At 39.6% G+C, this 19,434-nt stretch overlaps 2 protein-coding genes across 4 annotated transcripts in view; both read left to right on the top strand.

The window, feature by feature from the left end:
• Positions 1-19,434, top strand: part of LOC122641899 (DNA repair protein XRCC4) — a 36,269-nt gene that overhangs the window by 1,468 nt on the left and 15,367 nt on the right. Inside the window, exons 2-4 of one of the 3 annotated variants that reach the window (XM_043835222.1) lie at positions 6,693-6,867; positions 6,950-7,092; positions 7,466-7,594. In XM_043835222.1, the coding sequence (XP_043691157.1) occupies positions 6,708-6,867; positions 6,950-7,092; positions 7,466-7,594 (432 nt within the window). In that variant the 5' untranslated portion in view covers positions 6,693-6,707. Of the gene's footprint in view, positions 1-6,670; positions 6,868-6,949; positions 7,093-7,465; positions 7,595-19,434 lie in introns of those variants that run through there. The other 2 variants (XM_043835221.1, XM_043835224.1) reach the window with 2 other exon arrangements.
• Positions 203-2,120, top strand: LOC122641900 (uncharacterized protein At2g34160-like). The gene is made up of 5 exons (XM_043835225.1): positions 203-449; positions 1,156-1,204; positions 1,575-1,637; positions 1,731-1,795; positions 1,897-2,120. The coding sequence occupies exons 1-5, from the start codon at positions 309-311 to the stop codon at positions 1,987-1,989; spliced, it is 411 nt and encodes a 136-aa protein (XP_043691160.1). The 5' UTR covers positions 203-308; the 3' UTR covers positions 1,990-2,120.

Below are 19,434 nucleotides of genomic sequence, written 5' to 3'. Positions count from 1 at the left end.
CTGTTTGTCATTACGAAGAGTGAAGGAGGGCAAAACTGTCATTCGGTAGTGAACCAAATAACCGTCTGATTATCTTTCTAACTGCCAAGAATGTCCTAAAGTAGAGGACCCTATCAAGACCTAACACGTGTTCACTGTTCATTGGGCTTGGTTCCAAGACCAGCGGCTATATAAAATCTTTATGTAAGACCACATCATTATAGCAGTTATAGGTCTTGATCCCCCCCGTTTCTTCGTCGACGCCAACGATAGTGTAGTGAGAAATAGAGAGAGAGAGAGTATTGCGAATTTGCGATACAGAGATTTTCATGGAGGTGATTGCAGTCGCAGATGCAGACGCAGGCGCAGGCGCCAAGGCCAAGCTTGGAGGCCTTGAGAGGCAGAGGACCAACAAAATTCAGGTCTCTAGCACCAAGAAACCTCTCTACTTCTACGTCAATCTCGCTAAGGTATTCTATCTATCTCCGTCTCTCTCTTTCTGCATTGTCTAGAATTAGGGTTCTATTTTCTTCTTTCTTTTTCTATTGAAATTCTTAACGCTTGCGTCGATAGAATTATGTATTTTTTCAAGAAAGATTTATCTGTTTGATCTTGTTCTTGGTCTGTAATGCCATTTCTGGCGTCGCCTCTTTCATCCGATCTTGATTGCTGGATCGGAATTTGTTTTTCGATCACTTCTTTTAGTGTTAGTTTGTTGCTGACATGAAATGGAGAGATTGTCATCCTTAATTGTTTTAATTGATCATTCCTTTCTCCCATTTCGACCTTTTGTATTCTTTCTCTGTTTTCTCTTGGATGTGACTGACGTTCTGGTTCTCAACTCTCATGTCAATCACGAAATTTCATGAATGGAATTGCCTTGAAGTCACTGTCGTTTTTATTCCCACTTTGCATTAGAAAAAGGTTTCCCTCTAGTTCTTGGGTTTCATTTTAATCTTTGTGATGTATTGCATCACTCGATAATTGAAAATTTTCCCTGGTACATATAAGTAGCATGTGTATATTCTGTAAATTTTGGAAAGCAATGCATTGTTTCGATCTTCATTCTAACATTCTTGGGTCTCTTTACTCCCATAGAATTTTTTTTTTAATTGGATCTATTTATAGCTAATGTTTAACATCAATTCTTCATTTGGCTGTTCTTCTGTTTTACAGAGGTATATGCAGCAGCACGAGGAGGTTGAGCTCTCCGCCTTGGGCATGGGTATGTTTAACTTGGAACAGTCCCTTGGCTTTTTCGTATTGAAGAGTCTGTGATTCTCACAAATTCTTGATTATATCTGATTTCCCCCCTTTTTTTTAAGGGTTTTCTGCTCTTACTCCTTTCTCTTATTTAACTTTTCTTGAAGCAATCTCGTGGGTCTTTTTGTGTATTAAGAATTGTGTACTCGGTTCTCTAGTGTTCTTGCTTATATTTGATTCTCCTCCACCCCTTTGTTCCCTTGTGCCCTCGGATTAAGTGCCAGAGAATGTGAACTAGAACCCTCAAAACTAAGAAATCCAAATGTTAGAGAAATTATGCTTTGCCTTTTCTTGAATGCCAGTTTGTGATTGACATGTTTTTCTTACATCAGCAATCACTACGGTTGTCACAATTGCTGAAATTCTGAAGAACAATGGACTGGCTACCCAGAAGAGTAAGAAGCCCCCACTTCCCCTTCATGCTAATCCATTTTCCTCACAGAATTAACTTGAAGTTGAATGGAATAACCTTTCTGGGTGTTCAACAGAGATTGTGATTTCTACAGTCGGCATGAAAGATGAGAGCAAAGGACGCCTGGTTCAGAAAGCTAAGGTACATGTTTGCATTTATTGATTTCTATCCATTCTGAGATGGTCAAAATAACCATCTCCATTGTTTTTTAGTAACTCTCTCTCTCTCTCTTTGATTTGCAGATAGAGATATTGCTGGTGAAAACTGAAAGTTTGGATAATATGTTGACTGCTAAAACTAAATCAGAGGTGGCTGCAGATGGCAAAGAGGAATGATGCTAGTTAGTAGCAATGCTACTAAGTTTTGTTTTCTGTAACATAAACACCGTTTCGTTAGGTCTTGGACAGATAGGAAATTCAGATTTCCTGCAACTGCTAACATGAGCAGAGAACCAGAGAGTTAAGAGAATAGATTTCTTTTTTTCTTTCCTCCCCCCCCCCCCACCTCTCCTGGGAGGGATTCTGTACTGTTTCTGAATTCTGATTACTAGATACATGTGATGGTGATAATTGATTTGTTAGTGGAAGGTTCTACTGATCCAATAGATTTCTAGTTTACTATTTTGTTTTTGGGCCTTCCATTATCTGTTTATAGAGATCACTTAAAATGGTGGCACACTGTGGAAATCAGCTCAATCAAATAAATGCAGCAATATTTTATTTGGGGGGAAAGGGGATGATGACTAGTTCAAGAAAAAGGTCCACAGAGTGGATTTGTTTAAGAGTAAGGGAAGCCATACCTTTGTAACATGGAATGAAAAGATCATGCCCATTGGAGAAATTCTGGACAGAAGTGTCATCAATAAATTAGAAATATTTTCCAATTTCCAAAAGCCAAATTCATAGCCAATTGTATGAAATTTAGAGATTTCAGGTAAGTTCAAAGTGCCAAAATTCTTTTCCATTTTTCTAATTCTAATTACCTAGCTATGAACACAGTTAATCATGATAGGCACAGTTCATTATCTGTTGGCGGTGAGGATCCTACAAAAGTTTTGCATTCCCGCACCGAGGAACATGTCATACAAGTTTGATCAATACATACAAGGGAGGTTTAGGGTTACCTCAAAATCCACAAGTACAAGTTTTTTCTAAGGATTGTAGCAATTGAATTGATTACTTTGCATGGTCAACGGAGTTCAACGCAATGAAGATATATTCCTACCAAATTAAGGTTTCACAAACCCTAACTCTTATACCTGAGAAAAAGAAGAGAGAAAAGCAGCCATGATTTGGGGGATTTTGAAAATCCTAAATCCTTAGCTCCCTCCCTAAGCACTAGGCAGTAAACACTAAGATGTGAGTAGCATCCAACCATCTTATTATGTCGCCACCTCTCATGGTTTCACAGGAACAGTGTCAACTCCAGATTCTTTGTGGGCTGGGCGGATGTCCTTGCCATGGCTATAGGTCGTGACTCCCTCTCCCGGTTCTCTCCCTCTATTTTCAAACATTGTACACTTGTAATGTGAGATTCAAGGTGTAGAAAGTCTAAATCAAACATGGGTTGGTCTTTATCAATTCTATTTTAAATTGACTAGAATCAGTTTAGGAATCAATTGAACTTGGTTGGACCAAGCCAGAGTCATTTGGATTTGGCCAAAATGATCAAACTTGGTGTGTTAAGAATCAGGGTTAATTAGATTTTGTGTCAGTCGATTTTGGGTTAAGTTAGTTGATTCAGATGGCTCCAATCCAATTTTAAACCATGGTGTGATTAGACCAAGAATCAATGCGTGGGTTGTGGACATGTCCACGAAACTTCATGTGCAAACAAGTAATCACCTACCCGCACACACATATAGTGTTGACATTTGTTCCTTTTACTGCTATAAATATCCATTAACCACTCTTAAGCCCCATTTATTTAGCGAGGTCTGTGGGGTGGGAGTCTTGTGGGATTGGGACCAATGTCGTGTTTGGTTGAAGGTGTCAGACGAGTTAGATTCTGATTGTGGATCTGCTTCATACAAATCTGGTTTATGTGGATTCGTAGTTGAGGAAAAAAAAACTGTTTGGTCACCCTAAGTCTGTCAGATGGAATCATTCTGAATCCATCTGTAAAACTGTTTGGTTACCCTAAGTCTTCAACCAACCAAAGAGATTAACGTAGATAAGAAGCAAAGAGAGAGAGAGGCACATCAATCCATTTCTCACTCACACAAGCAGAGTAAATAGGAATGTTTGTAGATCGAATGGTACATAAAACAAAAAAGAGAATCAGAACCCACCAGAACAGCAAACCCAATTTTGGGGTTGTATCCATATGGAAAAAATTAGGGGTTTTTCTTAACGGAAGTGAAAAAAAAAAAAAAAAAAGAGAATGGGAGTAGTAGAAGATGAAGATGAAGTTACCTGCTGGTTATTCGGTTTACAAATAGAGAAGAAAGGGCTTAGAATCGTTGGCGAGCTTGAACACAGAGGAAGAGGTTGCTGGCGAGAGAGGAATCTCCCGGAGGTTCTCAGGTGAGCTTGCATGATGTAAAGAGGAGGTTGCAGACGAGCTTCAAAACCTTGATCTGGAGTTTGAAGGCGATCTCTTGAGGTTGGAGTGATAGACTTCTAGAGAGGTTGAAGGAGACCTGCTCGAACGACGGGTTTTGGAAAGTTTTGGTCTCAATAGGTGGATTCACGTGGATTCCTTGATGAATTCACCCCAAGGGGTGAATTCTATTGGATTCCCAATTTTGCCTTAAATGTGACTCGCGTGGACCTGCGAATTCAAACACGGAATCGTGTTCCGAGAAACCAAATAGGACAAAAAAAAACAGAATCTAGATTCGACAAGATTTGACTCGTCCTACACCTTCAACCAAACACGACCTAAGGTGATGGAGTGGAGATCGGGTTCCTCTCCTTGGAGTGCGCCAGCCCAATTAGTGGCCAGTGAGCATCCGACAACTGGGTTGGGTGGCACACATACTTGAGTGAGCGAAGTAGCCCAACTATGCTTCATTGGGCACTCATTGGGCTGATACCTCTAAGGAGAGGAGTCTGAAGCGATGGGGTGGGCAACTGGGCATCATGTACCAACAATAATGGAAAAGTTCGAAGTTCCCTTTAACTTTCTCATTTCATACTCATTTGGACATGAGAGAGAGAGAGAAAGAGAGAGAGAGAGAGATGGATTTCGATCATCTTGGGGTTGAGTAGTCATCATGCTGCACTCAACTCACAAGCTGCCACATGTATTTCATGCCAATCCAATGGTTGATAGATGAGCTCAATTCAAAATTTAAATTTCAAAATTGCTACTCAAAATTAAAAAATGTTAGGCCGTCTTCTACCAACCATTGGATCAACATGAAATCCACGTGGCGGCCTGTGAGTTGATTGCAACACGATGGCCGCTCAACCCCAGGCCGCAGAGGATCCAAATATGATATGGATAGAGGAAAAATTAGGCACCATCAAGGCATCGAGAGAGATAGAGAGAGATGACAGAAGATTGCTGGCATCATCATCGTCTTCTTCCTTCTCTCCAATTCCTTTTTTATTTTTTAAAGCTTGCATCAAACCTGCAACCTCGTCTTCTTCTTGACTGAAAACCTTGTTGCCGAAAGCCCAGGGATCATTATCATCTCTTGTTCCCCGCTGGTACAGTGGTCCAGTTCCTCTCATAGGGGGTGGGAAATGATGACCTAACCCCCTACTCGAACACATTGCCCGAGGGAGGTTAAAACGTCATTTTTGCCTCTCTATGAGAGGAACTGGACCACTGTACCAGGTAGAGAATAGGACAGGAAAAAAAATTCAAAGCCCAGTTGTTGTCGGACCTGCAACCTCTGGTTTTTCCCACATCTTTTGGCCTGCACTTGAGATCGTTGTTAGTAGCAGCCATTAGCGCATCAGTTTGGTTTTGCATTTGGTTTTGGTGTATATTTCTGTAACTCCACAATCCAAGAATTACAAGGCTCAGGTCGATGAGGTTGATGGCGGAGGACTTGGAAGTCTTCGTTGCAGGGCGGTGCAATACTCAGGGAGCATTGGGCGGTTCAAGGATGCGATAACTGGGTATAGGGGGTTGGTGCGATGCCTAGGCAAGGACGCCATTGGTGGTTCAGGGATGCAATTGTTGGAATTGGCGTTTTGGACTAACCAATCTTCCACTAGCAGCTACAGTGAATAAGGTCTTACACCACTAAAATCCAGTGATTTTCAGCAAAATCCCACCGATTTGATCGAACTGTGTTTTTTTTGTTGTCAACCCAAAATCCCGCTCCACACAATCAAATGGCTTAACATCCTAATGCAGTTGCACACTCCCTAGCCCGGAAGGCCCTGTCAATAGCATGTACAACAGACTGGCCCATCTCCACTCCTTGGCTTCAAGATCTTTGTAACTTTGACTCCTCGAGCTCTTCATGCTTGCTTCTTCAATAGACTTCCTTTTACCAAAAAAAAAAAAAAAACATCCTAATGGGGTGTGAAAATTTATACAACTTTTTCACACCATAATCCCACCCATCAAAACCCCATCACACAAAGGAGATCTTAATGATAATTAATAGTTGGGGCTTGGGATAGATGTCATCACCTAGCTGAATGTGCAAGGTACACATATGTGTAGGTGATCTGGCTCACGCACCTTGGAAAATTATCTCTTCTAGTTCCCTACCCGACCTAATTCCCTAGTCCCTCTAATAAAGGGTGGATTCCACCCAGGCAGAGTATTCAGGCAAGGGTAGGGTGGTCATTGTGCCCCCTTGTTAGGGAGACCGAGGAACTGGGCCGGACATGGAACTGGAGGGGATAAAGATCCGGCTCGCCCATGGCCAACATCATTCGCTGGATGATGATAAACTTTCACCCAAGAGTCGCGATTCCGACTCACGGCTCTCTACTTTGTCAGTAGATTCAGCACATATGTCGTGAGTCCACGTCACACCGTCAAAGCAAGTTTTGTGTTGGAGTCCTACGAACGAAGTGGCGGGACGAAACCTCCTTGACCGTGAGTGTGACGCATAACGGTAACCAAGCAGTAATACTCAGTGATGGATTTATCGACAAGGCATAGCTGCTTGAGACTTGAAATCCCCGGAAGAAGATTAGAAGGCGAGCAGCAATCAGATGTTATATTCGTCAAGGGAACTTGGTTCGATTCTCATTTCGATCTTTCTATCACCAATGGACTCGACACTTGGCTCTGCAACGGTATATCCCTCTCTCTCACTATCTCCTTCTGTTGATATTGACAATTTTCTTGCTGATTTACTCAATCTATTCTGCTACACAGCATCGGAAGCTGAGGTTCGAGAGAGGGCCACTCAATGGGACCAATCGGTTTCCGAATACATCGAGACCGCAGAGCGGTATCTAGGGTTTCAACAGCCCGATTCCGTTTACAATTTCGTGGACGCTGGAGATGGCTACAAAAGGGTATGTAATGCCCTTTTTCATTTTTAAGATTTTCATATTCATCCCAGTTAATGATTTGCCCTCCTGGTATTTCTTGACATGTAATTGTACTAGTTCAGAGTTTTCTTTTGTTTTGATGGGGTCTCTTAAATTTTCACATTCTAACTACAGTTTCAGTAATATCCTTCCCTGTTTCCATGTGACTGGATGCTTCCCACTTGAGTTATGCATGTAATGTAGTGATCAAGATGTATATAATGGCATCTCTGCTGTGAAGTTGCCTTCATCATTTTTGAACTTTATTTGTTATGGAGTGTGTGTGTGCGGTGACTTAGTTGATTTCCACAAAATGCTAATTTAGCCTTTATTTTTATTGCGGTCTGTTCTTTTGCAGTTGTCATGGACATTTGAAAAGCAAGGAACTAAGCTAGAATGGCGTTGGAAATGTCTACCATCACCTGATAATAAGAAAACTACAATGCAAATCCTGGATTTTCTTATGGATGCAAATATACGGTTAAGTGTAAGACTGCAAATCTGGTTTCACCCTTTTCCATGTACAGAAAAATATATTATAGAGTTCATCTTTTCGATTCAATTAACTGCTTTTCTTTTTTCTTACATTCCGTTATTGGTCTTCTTCCGTTACTTGTTAAGATTGTCCATATGGCAGTATGCCATGTTGGTACAACCAGTAACAACTACTATATTGTTACTACAATCAGAAAAATAACATTCGATGCTGTTAAGTGCTCAAGTCTTGCTAACTGCACATTATAGTTTTTTAGTTTACATACTTTTATCCATATGCAGGTCAGTTAGTGGTAAAACCATTTGGGTCATACAGTTCAATTTTCCATGTTAGACTGGCTCAGACAGTCCATTCACCATGGCAATAGATTAAAGTGAGAGGTGGGTCATGAAGGTTTACCCTTTGTTTTGCAGGCCTCAGGACATTGACTATACTGATCTAGTTTTCTAAAGTAATCGTCTCTCATTCTGCTGGGTTATATACAATTATACCCCATTGGTTTATAATTTTGTCCAAGTGATGCAGATATACTACCTTGGACCGACCCAAACCCAGTTGGGTATCCAGATGGTGATGAACCGGGTCCAATTTGGGTCTTTGTTCTAGTAAGATTTTAGGAAGTTTATTTTATTTAGGAAAGTATTATGTAATCTTTTAATTGGGTAGGATACGTAGGAGATAGATAGCAAGTTATTTCAGTTTCAGTTTTAGAGTCTAAATACGAGTCCATGAGTCTTTGGTTTTTGTCTTTGTTTTTCCCCTTTAAATACTTGCATTGTAACCAACGTGAAGATAGATTGAATAGAATGGAATAGTTGAGTTATGGTTTGAGTAGCCTGTGTGGCGGTGCGTGTGCACTCTTCTCCCCCCCCTCTTATGCTATTCCCCTCTCCCCTGCAACTCTAATTTCTTCCAGGGTTTCCACTTCTCCTAACTGGCCCTCCACCAATTTGGTATCAGAGCTGAAGGATCCATCTACTCCTTCCCCATCAATCTTTCTCATTCCCTTTCCCCAAGGATTTCTGTTCCTCTACCAAGAGCTGTAAGGAAAAAAAATAAAATCATCCACCGCAGCCCCATCTCCCCAACCCCCCTCCCGAATCCAACAGTAATCTATTCTCCTTTTATTACCCCCCGCTGTAAGCCTGTAATAGTGAACCAAAAAAAAGAAAAAAGAATCTTCGACTTCCACAGAAAAACACTCCTCCCTTCGACTTTCATTCCCACCCAATTGCTCGATTCCAAACCAGAAAACCCCTTCAATTTTCACTGAAAATACCCCACCCATTAGACCCCCCCCCAAAAAAAAACCCCAGTGTCGATTCCCAGCGGCAGCTCTCACCGCCCCCTTTTTTCTTTTTTCCCTCTGAAACTTCAATCGACCCAGTGAAAAGAAATAAAGAAGGAGAAAGAGCGAAGAGAAGAGAGCGAGAGACAGAACCCAAAAAAGAATAAAGAGAGACAAAGACGGAAGAAGAAGAACAAAACAGAGACATACCTGGTCCATCCTTGCCTTGCAGTTCTGTGGTCTTCAAGTCCCAGTCGAATTGCTCCGCCTGCTGTCGGATTCGAGCTCTCCAACTGCTGTAGGATTCGAACTCTCCAACTGCTGGTCAACTCAAACTCAGACTTCCGCCATTCTTCCTCGGCTGGTAGAAGACCAGTCCCACATGTATTGGAAGTTCCACTATCACCCCTTTAGGCCTTTAATTCTCCGTCTTCTGTTTATCCTTTTTTATTTTATTTCCTGATATACCCCACCCCACTCGATTCAATTAGTTCCCTTACCCATCTCCATATTTACTACTCCATCTCATCTTTATTACCTTTTTGCCATTAGTTCTTTTGTCATTCCAAGTTTGCCCCTCTCCTATATGTCACAACCATCTTGTGTTTCTTGTTGAATTTCCATATTACGGTTTTGCCACCTTCTTAGGAACTTTACTTAATTACAATTCTGCCACTATTGTCATAAATTTTATATTGTTATTGGATACCCACTACATCATGGAAGTTGATCGGTATGATTTATTCCTTTCGATTAGTGATGGGCTCCGTAAATTGCAAACAGAACGTTCTACTTTGACGACAGGTTTTTGAGAGCTTGCCAATATTAACAACTTCTATGATAAGATGTCAAGCATGATACAATCGTCAGAAGGTGGATCAGATATGGAAGAAAATGTGGTCAATGGAAATGATGATGAAACTGAAGTACACAGTTCAATCAAGGTTGCAATTGAAGAATTGATCGATGGTCCAATTTCAATTGTGAAACCCCACGATCAGATTCCCATCGAAGAGACGTTTGTTAACGACCATCCGAAGATCGTGATGGTTGATCATGAGACGGGCTGTATCATTGCCCCATCAAAGCCAATATTTGTGCATGCAGATCAAATGGTGCTGATTCTCTCGTTTTACAAAATTCGTGGGCGAGTTTTTCTCAACACCGGGGGAATTGATGCAGATATACTACCTTGGACTGACCCAAACCCAGTTGGGTATCCAGATGGTGATGTACCGGGTCCAATTTGGGTCTTTGGTCTAGTAGGATTTTAGGAAGTTTATTTTTTTGGGGAAAGTATTATGTGATCTTTTAATTGGGTAGGATACGTAGGAGATAGATGCAAGTTATTTCAGTTTCAATTTTAGAGTCTAACTAGGAGTTGTTGAGTCTTTGGTTTTTGTCTTGTTTTTCTCCTTTAAATACTTGCATTGTAACCAACGTGAAGATAGATTGAATAGAATGGAATAATTGAGTTATGGTTTGAGTAGCCTGTTTGGCTGTGCGTGTGCACTCATCCCCCCCTCCCCCCTTCTTATGAGGTTTCCCCTCTCCCTTGCAACTCTGATTTCTTTCAGGCTTTCCTCTTCTCCTACTCGGCCCTCCACCAACAAGAGTCATTGAATGCCTTAAATTGCTACTTTCTTAGTTTCTCTTCTATCATCTAGTCCCATATATGGAGTTTCCACCATGAATTCTTTATCTTCCAATTCTTCTGTTTCATGTCTAGAAGCTTCGTTTTGTAATGCTTTCATCTAATCCTACTTGAGGATTAGCGGATGCACTGTTTAAATTAGTTACTTCTCTTTTTTTTCTAAATGATGTGTTCAATCTTCTTTTCCCTTAAAATTTACAATTTGGTTATTTGATTTTTGTTTCACTATTATTCTTGCCCCATTTCAATTGTCATGTTTTCTTGAGTAATAGGGGTTGTAATTATTAATGTTCTTGGTCTTTCTCCCTTTCCATTTCTATCCTCTCCTATCTATTAACTCTCGTTAGTTCTTTCCCCTACATAAAATGCTAATTCCATTGCGCAGAAATTAAGGTAGTACCAAGGTACTAAAACTCAAAACTCGGTACCAACTCAGCCCTTGGAAAAACCGAGTTGAGCCGAAATCTCGCCGAGTTGGTGCATTTTTTTTTTCCGATTTGAAGCCTCAACTCGGTGGGTTTTTGACCTAGTTTGGATCTGAAACTTGGTATTCAACCTATTTTAGGCCATTTAAACACCATGGCACCATCAGATTTTGCAAAAACAAAGTCCAAATATGAGTTTCACTTCGGACCATAGGTTGGTAGGCGACGGCGTACTAAAATACCCTACTCTACACATAATTTAGTAATAAATAGCAATCAAAATTCAATTAATGTTCTTAAAATAACTTAAATAAGCATTATAAATGTTAAAGTGTACAATACATCAATCTTTAAACAAATGTTACATAAAATGTGATATGTTAATGTATTCAGTCCCAACACGATCCACATAGAATTCCCATGTCATAGTGTTGCTGTAGTTTTGCACGTAGTATGTCACTTGAAGATGTGTAGCTGAATCCTTCAAATGTGTAGCTGATTCAACTCTCTCAAAGGCCAGAACTTGAAATCCACAGGTAAAATGAAGAAGGAGCTTCAAATTGGGAAGAAAATGGCCTTTGGACAAAACGCGATCGAGATATGTCGAGGTCTGTCGAGTTAGGTAAGTTTTAAAGCGGTAGATGGGTCGAGTTCTGGGTCGACCCAAGATCTTGACCTGAGAACTCGACCGAGATAGTGTAATTGTTATAATCGTATGGTAACTCGACTCGATTTCTCAAAAAACTGAGATCTGGCGGGTTCTCGAACCATGGGTAGTACAAGTTGGTGCAAATTCCAGATGACCAAATCATATTACCATGGTTAACCCCCATTTAGTCTAGTTCATCTGAATTCCATTTTAATGGTGTATCCAACTTGGAAGCCTGATGATGCAACTCTCTAATGACATAAGATAGCCAGCAACCCTAAATTGTCTCAAAACATGACTTGAATCTCCCTGCAGTATGAGCCATCAGCTAAAGGCAAGCTAATCTGTATCGAAATCACAAATTAAGAAGGCACTATATTAATGAAAATCCAACTTGTTTGGAGGGGGGGTTGTTGTTACATATATAAAGGGGGGAAAAATCAGAAATAGACTCCACTAAGGACTCTAAACTTTCCTATTAGGTTGAAACTAACTAGTAAACTCCAACTAAAACTCACTAACCTACTAAAAGAAGACTCAAACATCCTCCGACCAGCTAATGAAAAATGCATTAATTGGACCTACACAATCTTATCTATATACTTAATCCGTGTACAGGATTAAGGCCCTAAAAGGGGCTTATGAAAGAGGCCCAATACATCAATAAACCAAAAAATAAAAATCTCAAGGCCCATAGAACCCATCCGTGGGGCCAAAATAAAGTCTTTTGAGGCCCAATTGAACAATCTGAACTGCTTCAAGTTTTTCTAGATGGGAAGGTCTAGAGAGTTTCTTTAGTCTGGCACCAATATTTGCCACATGGCAGATTGAAAGAGCTAAAATTTTGTGGACATGTAGTTTCCAAGGGCACCTGCTCACATGTCAAGTTTCAGCCTAAATGGAGTTAATGAAGTGGTCAAATAAAGCTCTGAAAATCTAGTGAAAAATTGAAGCTTTTCTAGAAAGAAATGGACGGCTTACAATACAAGGGAATATGCTAATACGTGGAGATGTATTGCTGAATTTGTATGAAATTTGACTTGTGGTCAATCTTGATGATTTCCTAGATATCAATATGGTTGAAATTGCCACATCACCCTTCCACATGGCAAAACTTGGTGCTGGACAAGAGATACCCTCTAGCCTTGCTAGACTAGAAAACGTTTTGCCTCTTTTTTTATCATTTTTTTGGGGAGAAAGAATGCTGCCAGTATGCGTAACGTACACTAGCGCCTCCCTGTGTCTATCCCTCTTCTCCCACAAGGAGAGGGATAGACACAGGGAGGTGCAACTGTATGCTATGCAGTCTGGCGGCGTCTCCCCACCCTTTTTTTTGTTACACTATAAAGAATAAATGACCTGTTAATCTCATTCCAGAACTTCTTAAACATGGGACTGATGGATGTGCATAAGTTATCCCAGTACAATTACTGACATATTTAATATTTATTTACTAAACAACTTTGTTTCATCACTCGAAATGTGTATAAACATGATTTAAACCCATTCTCTTACATACATATCACAGCACTAATATTCCTACCAGTCCAGGTGTGATTGTTAATTTTCAAGGTATACTTTAGGCCATATTTTCTACTGTTTATGCTAACTCATGAATTGTTTTGTGTGGGATGCTTTGATTTATTTTGATTCATGGGGTCTTTCAATTATACATTCTTCCCCCTTTTTTTTAGTTTCTTTTTGGGAGAAATTTTAATGCAGATCGAATGATGGATGCACAATTAAGCATTGGATGAAAAGAATTCTAATTTGAAGGCTAGATTCGGATCAAATCTGACGTCGAATGACCAAATCCAATGGTTAGATTTTAAGAGAGTAGCTACCAGATTTCAAGGATAGTTTCAGCAATAAAACAGAAATTAAATATCCCAATTAATGGAGATTGATGTAGTACAATTGGGAATAAGAGAGGTAATATTGTGAGAGACGGAAAGAGATAAGTTTCCTAAAAAAGTGGATCTAGAATTTAAGCAAATCAAGAAAGACAAAATTATGAGAGTAATACTGTGGGGGAAGGAGAGAGGACAGACAGAGGAAAGAGAAAGAATCGCCTTACCAAATTGAGGGGAGGGAGAGAAAATCCAGCTAGGCCATTGCCAAAGCAAATAAATTAAATCTATTAACCAAAATCCAAATCTTGGTGGAGGGGGGTGTTACATATATAAAGAAACAAAAAATCAGAAATAAACTCCACTAAGGACTCTAAACTTTCCCAATAGTTTGAAACTCCAACTAAACTAACCTAGTAAAACCGGACTCAAACATCCTACGACCAGCTGACGAAAATCCAAATCTTGGGGGAGGGGGTGTTACATATGTAAAGAAACAAAAAATCAGAAATAAACTCCACTAAGGACTCAAAACTTTCCTAATAGTTTGAAACTAGCTAGTAGACTCCAACTAAACTAACCTACTAAAACCAGACTCAAACATCCTACGACCAGCTGATGAGAATTCATTAAATGGGAACAACACAATCTTATCCATATACTTAATCCCATGTCAATATATTAGCGGTTACGCACCTCAAGTAGGATTGGATGAAAGTAGTAAGCTACAATTTTGGGAACACATGGATGGATTAGTGCAAGGTTTTAGTCAAGGAGAAAAGATTATTATAGGGGGATGATCTGAATGGACATGTTGGGAAAGATCGTGGAGGCTATGAAAGTGTATATGGGGGATATGGTTTTTGTTTGCTACGGTTTCAACTAAAACCTCGAACTGTTAGGGAAGGGCCGCGTCAATGTATACATCAACACTCCCTTGCACGTGCAGGCCAAGATCCCTTGGTCCTTGCATGTGGAGCTCACGCGGCATTTCCTTCGCGTATCATCGAGGGAGAAGAAATGTCGGGAAAACTCTTCCGATGCACTTCCCAGGACCACTTAATGTAGTCCTATATTGGTAGGATACCAACTAGGAGCTAATCAACCAGGATCTGTTATGAACAGGTGCATCGGCTAGGTCAAAATTAGGGTTAGGGTTTGATGTATGGGTTATGTCAAGTTGAGGTAGGGGAGTCTATTAGTGAAGGTCCTGAGGTGTTTTGATGGATAGAAGTGTGTAAACTTGAATGGGCTGCAAGGTTAGGGTTAGGGTTAGGGTTTCGGGTTTTTGAAAATAGGAAAAGATGGATTTTAAGGGTTTATGATGGTCAGATGGGGAGCAACTTGGATCAAATTTTCCTTATGGTGAGAGGAGAGTTCGATCCAAAAAAGGAGGGATTTTGCTGGCTGATTTGGTCTGGGCAGAATTTACATATTGGGAAAAATGAAAACAAAAGGGGGAATCGCAGATTTTGGGCTGTGAGGAGATTAGAAGAAGAATTGTAGGGGATGGGGATGATTCCACTTACTTGTAATGGCAGAAAATTATTGGCAGTAGCTTGTTGATGGAGGAAATAAAATTGAATCTTTGACTGAAACTAAAAAGTAGAACTTGAAGAGAACCACCCGGGTTTCACACCTCAAGGTGTCGATTGGATCAAACACCAATCCCACCAACGAACCACCTGGGCTTCCCACCTCAAGATGTCAATTGGATCAAGCACCAATCCCTCCAGCCTTGATCAAACATAAGACAACCTTCAAAGAAGAAGACAAGTTGCAGCAGCTTGCAAAGCAGAATTAAGTTTTAAAAGTGGAGAGTGAGGTGCTCCCCGATTGTTATTGCTTATATAATGGCCCAAGGGCCTTACTCCTATTCAGCCTAGGAGTATGAAAACTCCTAGCCGGCTAACACTATTCCACCTCCCTTCTAAATTCGTGGGAGTGTGGACCCAAAAGAAAAAAACAAAAAAGTACATTAATTCAAGTACTGACTTAAGTCACTTAAATTGAACCGATGGTTCAATTTAAAACATGAAAATAAACTTAAAACATGAAAATAAACTAAGTATAGAGCTAATCCCGTATGCAACCTATGTACCCCTACTTTAGGCCCATAAAAGTGGCCTATTACATAGAAAACCCATGGGACCAAAGGCCCGACATGTATATAACCCAACCTTAGACTTTTTCCTAATAAAACAAACCTATCTTGGTGATGTTACATCAAGAGTCAAACACTTGACCTAAAAGCTCGAATTGTTAGGGAAGGGCAGCGTCAATGTATACATCAACAGTTTTGGAGGGAGGAATGAGAACATCTCAGTTTTAGAATTTGTTGTGGCTTATAATTTATCCATTGTAAACACTTACTTTGAAAAGAGAGGAGCATTTAGTTACCTTCAAATGTGGACATCATAGTAGCCAGATAGATTTCTTCCTAACTAGAAGGTCCGATAAATTGTTATGTAAGGATTGTTAAGGTTAGCTTTACCACACCACATAGATTAGTGGTCATGGACAAGATTTAAGTATCGCACCATATCACCTCGTCTCGGCCAATATGTATCAGTATCGCAGGATATCGATATGATACAATGAGATACGTCTTTCTTTTTTTGAAAATAAAAATGGTATCGATCAGTATCGCATTGTATCGGTCGATACAGTGCGATACGATACGATACGATATAATCGATACATACCAATACTCTCGATACGATTGATTTAGGGGTTGAAAAAATTTTAAAAGTATCGGTACGTATCACATTGTATCGGCCGACACAGCGCGATACATTGCGATATGCACATTAAAAGGCACATGTGACTTTAGAATCGTGATTCCAGAAACCAGAAAGCATCAATAGCACCTGGAGTCTTGGACGGACAAATTTTCACCAAGAACTTCAATTTTTTGACATCTTTCAAATTTCATGCTTGGGGCTTTGATTCCTTGCTGAAAAACAAATTAAATCAAGGAATCAAACTGCAATATTGCTTATTTGTATTGCTTTTTGCTCTAAAAGTGTATTTGTATCTATATCTGGACCATTTCCATGCGTATTTGTGGTGTGCGATATGTATTCCTGATACGATACGTCTCTTAAAATAACCCCACCGATACAATACACGATATCGATATTTAAACCTTGGTCATAGATATGTGCCTCACTATACATAATTGTAAGAAAGGTGGGCTTATTTGTGATATGATAAGGTGGTGGAGCTTAAAAGGGTATACTTTGAAATCATTTAATGATGAAGTGGTTAAACAAGGAAAGTGGGACTTTGAGGGAGACACTAATACGATGTGGAATGAGATGACTACTTGTATTAAGAAGGTTGCTAAAGATGTCCTAAGCAAATCGAAAGGAAATCGTCACTCCTCTAGAGAGACTTGGTGGTGGGATAATGAGGTTCAAGCAGCCATTAAGATTAAGAAAGCTAGTTTTAAGACATGGAAAATGACCAAGGATTTAGAGGATCTACAAAGGTATAAATTTTCCAGAAAGCTAAAAAGATTGTGGCAAAAGCAAGAACGAAGAAATATGAAGATCTTTATAACAATTTGAGCACAAAGGAAGGGGAAAAAGCTATCTATAAGATAGCTAAACTAAGGGAAAGGAAGAGTAGAGATCTCGACCATGTTAGATATATTAAAAGTGAAGATGGTAAAGTATTAATAAGGGATGAGGAATTGAGGACATTAAGAAGAGATGGGAAGGTTATTCATGCAACCTACTAAATGAAGACACTTTGAGTAATATTGTTCTTGAAGACTGCATTACCCATTAAGACACCACATGTTGTAGATATATATGAAAAATTAGTGTGTCTGAAGTAAAAAAAGCTTTAAAGAGGATGAAAGTAGGCAAGATACAAGGTCCAGATGAGATCCCAATAGAAGTGCGGAAGAGTTTAGGAATTTGTGGTTTATCTTGGCTAACCAAGCCGTTTAATAAGATTATGAGCACAAAGAAAATACCATATAAATGGGGGAGAAGCATCGCAATTCCGATTTACAAAAATAAAGGTGATTTTCAGAGTTGCAATAACTATAGAGACATAAAATTAATGAGTCATACGATGAAATTATGGGAGAGGGTTATTGAAACCCACCTGAGACAAGAAACTACTATTACAAAGAACCAATTTGGTTTATGTTAGGAAGATCCATGACAAAAGCTATTTACTTACTTAGGAGAGATAATGTAGTCCTAGATAGGTAGGAGGCCTACTAGGAGCCAAACAACAGGATCAAATAACAAAAGGGGTTGCTGGTTTGAATGGACAGCAATAGGATTTAGGTCAATTCCTAGGGTTAGAGTTGGATATTGGGAAAGGGGTTTATAGGGTATTAATGGGCAGGTCTAGGGGGTCAATATGGTATAAAAATAATAGGATTTGGGAAGGTTTTAAAATTCTGCAGTTCTGGACAGAATTGTGTTGCAGGTTTTGGGTTTTAATGGAGTGAAGGAATGGAGGGGATAAAGTGGGAGTTTGGGGCTGAAACTTGGATCGAGTGTCAACAATGATGTAAGGGATGTATGCTGAAAGTTTGGTTTGAAACTGATGGATAGATTTGGAGTTATGGAGGTTTCCTAATAGAAGTAGGAGAGAGGGGTAAAACTGTAATTTCAGACAATCGGCTGGGTGGATGGTGCTGAAATTTGAATCGAGTCTCTCTTAGGATTTGAGAAAGACTTGATCAAATTTTTAGCAGATTCTAATGGTTAGATTTGGCTGGGCAGAATTCTCACGAAAATCACCTTGTATGTAACCTTCTAGAAGGAAGAAGAATAGTTGCAGAATTTCTTTCTTGTTACAGATCTTCAATGGCAACAACTTTGAAGATGAACAATGGGGTCTCCCGATCTTCACAATGCAAGGAGATAAGTAGCAGCCCTCCCGATCTTCACAATGCAAGGAGTCGATTGGAGATCCACCTATCCCTTCAACCTTGATATTACTCAGAAGGCACACTCACGATGGAGCTAAGGCAGCAAGCATAAAGCTAATTTTTATTAATCAAATTCGTGTCCAATGCTGGCCTCCCTTACAAACTTATATAGAAGACTCAAAAATAGACTTAGACACTAAAAAGGAATGGCCTAACCTTATCCCTAACCTATTAGGCAACTTAAACTGACTAGGAAACTCAAATAGACTCAAAATAGAGTCCTAATGACTTAAAACAACTTAAACTACTTAAAATAAAGAAGATTCCCTAGTAGCCAATAGGATATAAGAACCTCTTAGCCAATAGGACCACTTCACTTAAATTAGACCAATTGAACCAATTGGATGCAACCAATTTAAACCGGTTCAATTAAAAACACAAAATAAAAACTAAGTATTGGGCTAATCCCGTATGCAACCTATATACCCATATTTTAGGCCCATAAAAGTGGCCTATTACATTAGAAACCCATGGGATCAAAGGCCCAACATATATATATATATCCCAACCCTACACTTATTCCCAATGAAACAAGCCCTATTTGATGATGAATCTGCATCAAGCGACTTATGGAAAGATTTAGCAAGAAGGATCTTCGTATGCTCTTTATTGACCTAGAAAAAGCTTATGACAAAGTCTCGAGAGAATTAATTTGGCAAGTACTAGAGACGAAAAGTGTTTCAAGTAAATATGTGGACATAATTAAAGATATGTATGATGGTGTGGTGACTAGTGTAAGAATTGTGGGGGGCTAAGGTAGTGAATTCCTAATTACAATTCGGTTACATCAAGGATCCGCTTTAAGCCCTTATTTGTTTGCGCTTATCATGGATGATTTAACCAAGAAACATTCAAGATGAGGTTCCTTGGTGTATGCTTTTTGCTGATGATATTGTTTTAGTGGATGGGACAAAAGCATGGATTAACACCAAGTTGGAGTTATGGAGATCAATCTTGGAATCAAAAGGTTTTTAGATAAGTAGAACAAAGATGGAGGATATGGTG

This window comes from Telopea speciosissima, chromosome 10, assembly GCF_018873765.1.
Source record: "Telopea speciosissima isolate NSW1024214 ecotype Mountain lineage chromosome 10, Tspe_v1, whole genome shotgun sequence".
Taxonomy (NCBI): domain Eukaryota; kingdom Viridiplantae; phylum Streptophyta; class Magnoliopsida; order Proteales; family Proteaceae; genus Telopea; species Telopea speciosissima.
Note: the sequence above shows the minus strand (reverse complement) of the source record. Positions and strands in the feature narration are given on the sequence as shown.

Coding starts and splice junctions, on each gene's coding strand:
- LOC122641900 (XM_043835225.1), top strand. CDS start 309: ATGGAGGTGATTGCAGTCGCAGATGCAGACGCAGGCGCAGGCGCCAAG. Junction 450..1,155: donor TCTACGTCAATCTCGCTAAG/GTATTCTATCTA, acceptor TCTGTTTTACAG/AGGTATATGCAGCAGCACGA. Junction 1,638..1,730: donor TGGACTGGCTACCCAGAAGA/GTAAGAAGCCCC, acceptor GGTGTTCAACAG/AGATTGTGATTTCTACAGTC.